Source organism: Helianthus annuus, chromosome 3 (genome assembly GCF_002127325.2).
Source record: "Helianthus annuus cultivar XRQ/B chromosome 3, HanXRQr2.0-SUNRISE, whole genome shotgun sequence".
In the NCBI taxonomy this organism is placed as follows: Eukaryota; Viridiplantae; Streptophyta; class Magnoliopsida; order Asterales; family Asteraceae; genus Helianthus; species Helianthus annuus.
In genome coordinates this window covers 9,284,413-9,291,589 of record NC_035435.2, presented here as the reverse complement: position 1 = coordinate 9,291,589, position 7,177 = coordinate 9,284,413, and the positions used below count along the sequence as shown (strand labels likewise).

At 34.5% G+C, this 7,177-nt stretch overlaps 1 protein-coding gene and 1 non-coding gene across 6 annotated transcripts; both read right to left on the bottom strand.

Annotated features, from left to right (window-relative positions):
* Window positions 1–270: 270 nt before the first annotated feature.
* LOC118490123 (DEAD-box ATP-dependent RNA helicase 40-like) lies at window positions 271–1,553 on the bottom strand. The gene is made up of 4 exons (XM_035987366.1): window positions 1,139–1,553; window positions 959–1,027; window positions 754–822; window positions 271–677 (listed from the first exon to the last, which is right to left on the bottom strand). Exons 1-4 carry the CDS (start codon window positions 1,208–1,210, stop codon window positions 579–581), a joined length of 309 nt encoding a protein of 102 aa, XP_035843259.1. The 5' UTR covers window positions 1,211–1,553; the 3' UTR covers window positions 271–578.
* A 137-nt stretch (window positions 1,554–1,690) lies between these two features.
* Window positions 1,691–6,050, bottom strand: LOC110927524. 5 transcript variants are annotated; one of them, XR_004888203.1, is made up of 12 exons: window positions 5,933–6,050; window positions 5,743–5,836; window positions 4,973–5,044; window positions 4,773–4,880; window positions 4,604–4,704; window positions 4,004–4,309; window positions 3,819–3,912; window positions 3,508–3,703; window positions 3,320–3,426; window positions 2,978–3,231; window positions 2,068–2,738; window positions 1,711–1,995 (listed from the first exon to the last, which is right to left on the bottom strand). It is a non-coding gene; the product is annotated as an uncharacterized LOC110927524 (transcript). The 5 variants fall into 5 exon arrangements; XR_004888204.1 differs by having other exon boundaries at window positions 1,712–1,995; window positions 3,508–3,691; XR_004888205.1 differs by having other exon boundaries at window positions 1,691–1,995; window positions 3,508–3,691; window positions 3,819–4,309; window positions 4,773–4,885.
* Window positions 6,051–7,177: the final 1,127 nt, after the last annotated feature.

The window sequence follows — 7,177 nt, the reverse complement described above, 5'->3', positions numbered from 1 at the left end:
CAATCCTCAATTATGAGGTGTGCCACATAGATGCTGACATGGCTTGCTGAGTTGGCTTGCACCATTGGGTGACATGTGTCCCCCAATGGTTTGCTTTATTATATATATAGATTCACATAATATGACATTAATGTTTATCTTAATATATGGATACTTAGCAAATCGCAGTAGAAGTTAGATTAATGACTATCTTTTTTAATTATAAAAAATAAATATTTATTAGTATGATAAATGTCATTATTATTCATCTTGCATTTTAAATACATATTAAACTAGGTTTTTACCCGGGATTGCTTCCCGGGCTCGAGAAAGTAATTTAGATAAATCATTTGTGTATAAATAAAATATAACAAAATACAAATAAAGCGTCATATTACACCTTGCTTTGCCAGCGGCTGTTGGTATTTTGCCGATAATTGCACGCCACACAAACATGTTGCCCTTTGAAGTAGCCCAGTTATTCAATTAGAAACCTGGAGAGTGCTGGGGTAATTCATTTGCAGTGATCATATCTGGCTTAACTTGTTTGACTTGTTTAACCATAAAATCTTCATTATCACATTTCTTCCATAAATTCTTCATATCTGGCTTACATAATGGGCATCATGATACATAAAACCAAGAGGCCATGTTTGTGCCTGAATAGGTGTAGGCGATGCAAAACCAGCTGCATATATCTGTAACAGATTTATATTAATTAACCCTCTAGAGTTTAATACAAACATATTCTAATAGACCGGGAGAATGACTTGCCTCGCTCAATAACTCTGCAGGAAGTCTAATGGACTCAAATGTCATGAATAGAGCTGGAACATTATCACCCTATAAAACCAAATGAAGAAAGTAACATGCATCAAGTTTTCTTAAATTGCTTACATAAATCTGTAAGAGATTTATATTAATTAACCCTCTAGAGTTTAATACAAACATATTCTAATAGACCGGGAGAATGACTTGCCTCGCTCAATAACTTTGCAGGAAGTCTAGTGGACTCAAATGACATGAATAGAGCTGGAACATTATCACCCTATAAAACCAAATGAAGAAAGTAACATGCATCAAGTTTTCTTACATTGCTTACATAATGGGCATCAAGATACATATCATCCACATGTTAAAATCGAGTCATTAAACAAACCGTTGCTATTATGTCATATTTTTTACGGTAAATGTCGACAGATGATAGAGTCATCGCATCTGGAAAGGCCATAACTGCTGAATTTGCATTATTTATTAATGTGGGGCCATCATCAGCTTGCACATACTTGTTATGTGAGGTGGGACCACCAGTCTTTTCGGTTAAACCAGTGTTTAAAACCCCGTTGGGTTAAAAATGTGTTGTTAAAACAGTGTTTTGAAACCACTTTTGGGTTAACAGTGTTTGAAACCACTGTTGGGTTAAAACAGTGTTGTTAAAACAGTGTTTTGAAACCACTTTTGGGTTAAAACAGTGGTTTCAAACATTTAACCCAAAAGTGTTTTAACCCAAAGCAATGGTTTCAAACACTTTTCGGTTAAAACAGTGTTTAAAACCACTGTTGGGTTAAAACAGTGTTTTGAAACCACGTTTGGGTTAACAGTGTTTGAAACCACTGTTGGGTTAAAACAGTGTTTTGAAACCACTTTTGGGTTAAAACAGTGGTTTCAAACACTGTTAACCAAAAGTGGTTTCAAAACACTGTTTTAACAACATTGTTTTAACCCAACAGTGGTTTTAAACACTGTTTTAACCGAAAAGTAGTTTCAAAACACTGTTAGCATGTCTGTGAAAGGACCAAAACGTCCCCCAAAAGTGCCACTTCCTCCATCACAAGGCCCTGCAGGTAATGGTTCTCCGTGAGGAAAATGAGGGTATGCATCTTGTCGAATACCAAAAGAATGAAAAGAACCACTTTTATCGGCAGTGAAAGAATCATCATCACCAGTCAGATGGTCTAGAAGCTGCTGTGAAACAGATTGAAGTGCTTTTCTAACCGCATTTACTTCTCCAGAAATCTATAAACAAATATTACAAAAATAAATAACTTCTTTTTTAGTACAAACTAACCAAGAAAAAGAAAAAAGTACCTGAACCAATTCATCGGTAGAGAATGCACATGACAGAAGTTTGTCTCGAGGAAGAACCCGAATTTGGGCCGTGCTTTCAGATGTCAATTGTTTAATTACACTGCCAGATATTCCCAAAAGTGGGCCCACTTGAGAAGAAAGTAAGAGTAACCTAACAACACATGTGGTAGTTTCTTTGTTAGAACCTTCAACTCCTCCACAAATTTTTGGTTCCTTTTCAACCATTTTTTCAAACACAAGCATCGACCCTTCTGCAAAGAAGAAGACTTTTCGGATTGCGAATCTTCCCCTACATCATTATCCTGAGTTTCTTGATTTTCTTTCTTTTCCTCATCTGCATCGATACGTTTTTTAATTTCATTAGAGATTCCATTCTCGTTCCCGGATTCTGCAATAACAATCATTCGTTCACTGCAGCCAGAGACAGGGTCTTCAACCGTTATTTCTGCACCAAATTCCTGGTATATTTTCAATATTTTGTTGCCATCTTTTCCAATAACACTTTCGATTTTATCATCATGACAGAGCATTCGGAAAACAATGTTTGGGGTCGTTTTGTGTGATGTGGTCTTTTGCAACTCCCCTTTTTCTGTTAGGTTCTGCATCATCCTGGTCATGTGGCCTTTTGGCAGGCACTGATTGAGATGACATGTCAGCAATGCTAACAAACCCTAGCACAAAAAAAGTAAATTCAACTATTCAAGATCGATATCAGAAAGTAAATAGCATTCAATATATTTTCCATATATTGTAGAATCAAAAAAACGATAAGGAAACTTATTGTTATAAATAGATTGAAAATCGAAAGAGTGGCACGCTTTTTTATACTGGCGGTGAACGTATATTCAATTAATAGTCGTAACCCATAAATCCATAATAACACCAACATTATAAGTTTATAACGACTTACGAAGATTAAAGCATATGTAGTACTGGCTGCGGACTGTAAGGCTAATGCAACCAAAAGTATTATCACTTTTCTAATGGTGCCGAAAATCTGTTACGAAACCACTGCATTTCTTAAAACTTAACCATTCCAGCTGATATAAGCATCAGAACTCCTGTTTGGGCCCACTTTTTGTAACTGAAATGAACAGCTTTATCCCTAATACGACCCAAATGCCCAGGGAATGACACGGGTAACACATTGACTGGCAGATTTGCCTGTTTTCCAGCAAGAAATTCATCGAAATTAAACTCTAATAAGAAGAATGGTGTTACAACTTGCAGCGATAAAATGAAATGAATTAACCTCTTCGGTTATCCCCATGATTCTCGTTCTTTAGCTCATATGGTCAGAATCTGCAGATGGGTAATCCACCGACGGATTTGTCAGAGTTCTTGGATGCTTCAAAGCAGCTACCAACAGATCAGACAGTCAAAACAGGTCAACGGGTCAATGAAAAGCGTTAACGGGTCAATGAGAATCATTTAAATTACCTGAAATAGAGGGACTATCGAGACCGATTGCACTACCGGAATCCGTTGGATAAGATACAACTGGCGGATTAGACATCCAACCCGCAAGCGGAGTTATATTCCCTACCCATACACATGAAGGGTACGGTTTGGTAGTTTTATATCAGCCGTAAGACGGGCCATTCCACCAAAATCATTTGCTAATCTATCCTTGGAGCTGATTTGACCGTCCAAAAGTCGAAGCAGAAGTTAAAATGCAGCCAAGAACACATAAACATTGACACACATCTAAGAAAATAAGATTAATATTGCAAATTTGGAGCTGATTTTACCATGAAAATATTCAATCCTTAACCAAATAGTCTGCTTTTTGAAGTTTGATTTCACCAAGTAGTCTTCTTTTTGACATGTAAACCTTCCAAACCGCTTGATCCATTTAAAAAAAGACTTTCATTATTATTAAAACAATATGATTTTTGAAATAACATTGGACAAAAAGAAAAGGAAAGATGTATACCGGGCCAAATATCAATATTTGAAGCATTGCTGTTAAAATTTTGACTATACCATTAACCAAGCATGAAAGTGCAAAAGTGTAATCTTGTTACAGGTCGGTTCGTCCAAATATCAATATTTGAAGCATTGCTGATGTGTTGTCTAACCCAACCTTTGTTAGTATCCTTCTTGCTAATCCATCTTTTTGCTCCAAAAGGGCTTTCATTAAATGCTCAGATTCTATAATTTGTTGTTTGTTACGCTGTGTTGCATCTGTAGCACCAACAATTCCCTCCCAGGCCATCTCGGTGTAACCTTGCGAATTGTACTAATGTTTTTAACAATATAAACATCAAACACTATCAGAAGAATGCATCAGATATGCAAACAAATGATACACATTAAAGAAGATTTTACAAAGATAAATTATCCACAATAATGGCTACTATTACTGATATCGCAAATGTTCTTCTAGACACCCCCTATCCAAATAGTTGACCCATTAACTTATGGATGGGTCAATTTGGGATACGTTAACAGTAATAAAAAAAATCGGTAAATTTGGGATACGTTAACTTATGAATAACAAAGATAAGTAAACTCAAGTAAGCAAGAAGAATACCCTACGATTTGGTAACCATAATAAGATCTTGTTGCGACACACATAAACAGCAAAACATGATCGGTTATCAAATGCTGATACCAAACTTGCAACCACAGCTCCTATAAATAATTAAGATTTTTAAAATAATTGTTAGACAAATTTAATCTAAAAAACTTGGTTTACTTACAAATCGTTACAGGAATCTATGATCGGTTATCAAGCGCTGATAAAAGTGATGTTGGAAGGCTACAGTTGCTGCTCGGTTGCTCTCAAAAGCAGCAAAAAACTCTTTGTACTGAACTAATACAAAAATTGACTGATATTTAATGGTCAAAATAAAATACTTGTATACATTTACAAAAATAAAAGGTGCACAATGAAACTTACAACTGTTCTAAGCTGGTCAACCTGATCAAATCGTTCGGCATGCTTCTAGTCAAGTTCTTGCCAGACAATTTTCTGCATAAAATCGGAGAAAAAATTTAGACAGATAACGGATAAAGAAGCCAATAAACAGATTTACCAAAAACAGAAGCCAATAAACAGATTAGAAAATAATTTATATAAAATAAAAATATTTGCGCCGGCTCATGAGTGGTTGTTCATCTCATTGAAAGAAGCCAGCCATATGTAGTGGTTGTTCTATACTTGTATTATATCTAGTTAGTCAAACTAATTACCTTCTACAACCTCTTAAATTGATAAGACTGTATGACTGAATATACATCAAATCAATAATCCAACTTAAAGGATACTGATAATCATTATCAACTGTGAAAAGAACTTGCATACTTCTATCATGATTCATTTCAATGTGCTATAAGCCTATATATTAAGCAACAAACTTCCACCAAAAGAACCTAATAAAGCCACTTTCTCATGACAACCCAACCAAATTAGTGATAATGTATGCTTAGCCTACAAGATACAACTGCAATCACAAGTTGTAGGACTCCTCATCCTTGAAGAGGTTTGGCCCACTACCCGAAACACCACAAAAGGTGGCTATAATACTATTTTATCATCAGCCTACTCATCTATTGAACATTTGTGGTCCTTCATTGCAATCGGATCAGCTTCACAGGTATAAGCAAACATCGCTAGTATAATCATGGCAATCTCATCCAACATAGAAGTAGTAGTAGTAAAGAAATTACCGATAGAGAGATGAGGGCTGGAACTGATTCAAAAGTTAATCGATATAGAGTGAGAAATCCCAATGAGAGTAATGACTGGAACTCTTGAGACGACCTAGGGTTTGGAGAGAAAAGAGAAAGACGGAAAGAAAGATATAACGTCGGACAGATGAACAAAAGTATTAGCAATTAGCAAAAGAAGATTTCTTACCTGATTATTGAAGCTTGAACAGAGATGGAGGAGCAATGAATGAGAATCTAATAGAAAGCCATAAAATAGATACGGTTTGAAGATTGGATGTGGAGGTGCTCAGGATTTGAGAGAGGGATTGAATTTTGAAAGTGGAGCCAGAATAATGTAGGTTATATATGTATACGGTTTGAATTTTGAATTTTGAATTTTGAATCTAGAGCCAAGATTTTGAATATGGGCAGTGGTTCATCAGTGGTTTGCCCTTTTGTATATGTGGGCAGACCTTTCAAAAAGTGAATGTGGGCCATCTTGTTTATGAAATCAGTGGTTTATAAATAAAGGAAAATAAGAAGGGGAAGACACTGTTGGGCGGGAAAAAGGGCATTTAGGGGCTCTCTGGTGTTGACACGTGGCCCAAATCACCTTTTATTTATTATATATAATAAGATAATAGATTTAACAATTTAAATTAAATAATAATTATCTACAATTAAGGAATTAAGATATAATTTCTAACCTAGTAATTAATATAAATAAATAATAAGATATTTTATGGAACTTATCCGTAATTTCTTAAATGTTTGAAACATATTAAATTTAATAATTTAAATTAAATAATAATTATATACAATTAATGATGGTCTAGAATAATGACAAGTGTCCCTTTATTAGTTTCTTTTAGTATATAGTATAGATAGATTTAAGTTCTTTGCTTTCCAGAGTTCACATAACAGCAATTTTATTCCTTAGTCTATTACTTTATATTACAAGTTTTGTAAATTAATCCCTCAAGTTTCTAATGTTTTAATTTTACCTTGTACCATATATAATATACGTTTTTAACCTATTATTTTCTTCAATAATTTTCGTTCACTGATTTCTTTTTTAAAGAACTAATTTGTCGTTGACTTCCTTGAGTTTCTAAAGATTCGAGTCTACCCCCTTTCATTCCTTTACTTTAAAAACTAACTTTTTACATGTGTATTTTTATGTACCGTCAATATAAATTTGAGTTACTTTACGTGTAGACGTAAACTTTTTTGGAAACGAGTCAGCTGAAATATACTACGTTTCCGTGCTTATTTTATGTACGTTTCCAATTGTTCTAAGTTTTGATGTAAATTTGTGCCAAACCAAGCGTGGTTAAATATAATACATTCTCATTCAACGATATTAATTCGACTCACTCTACTTTTCGACTCCTAGCAACGCAAGACGGGTAAACTTACAATTATATTATTATTATTATTATTATTATTATTA

Bases quoted from the DNA above. Each gene is read 5' to 3' on its own strand.
- LOC118490123 (XM_035987366.1), bottom strand. From the start codon at position 1,210: ATGGCCTTTCCAGATGCGATGACTCTATCATCTGTCGACATTTACCGT. The intron at 1,028-1,138 runs GTTTGTTTAATG...TTGGTTTTATAG, and splicing joins AATATGACATAATAGCAACG to GGTGATAATGTTCCAGCTCT. The intron at 823-958 runs GCAAGTCATTCT...TTGGTTTTATAG, and splicing joins CTGCAAAGTTATTGAGCGAG to GGTGATAATGTTCCAGCTCT.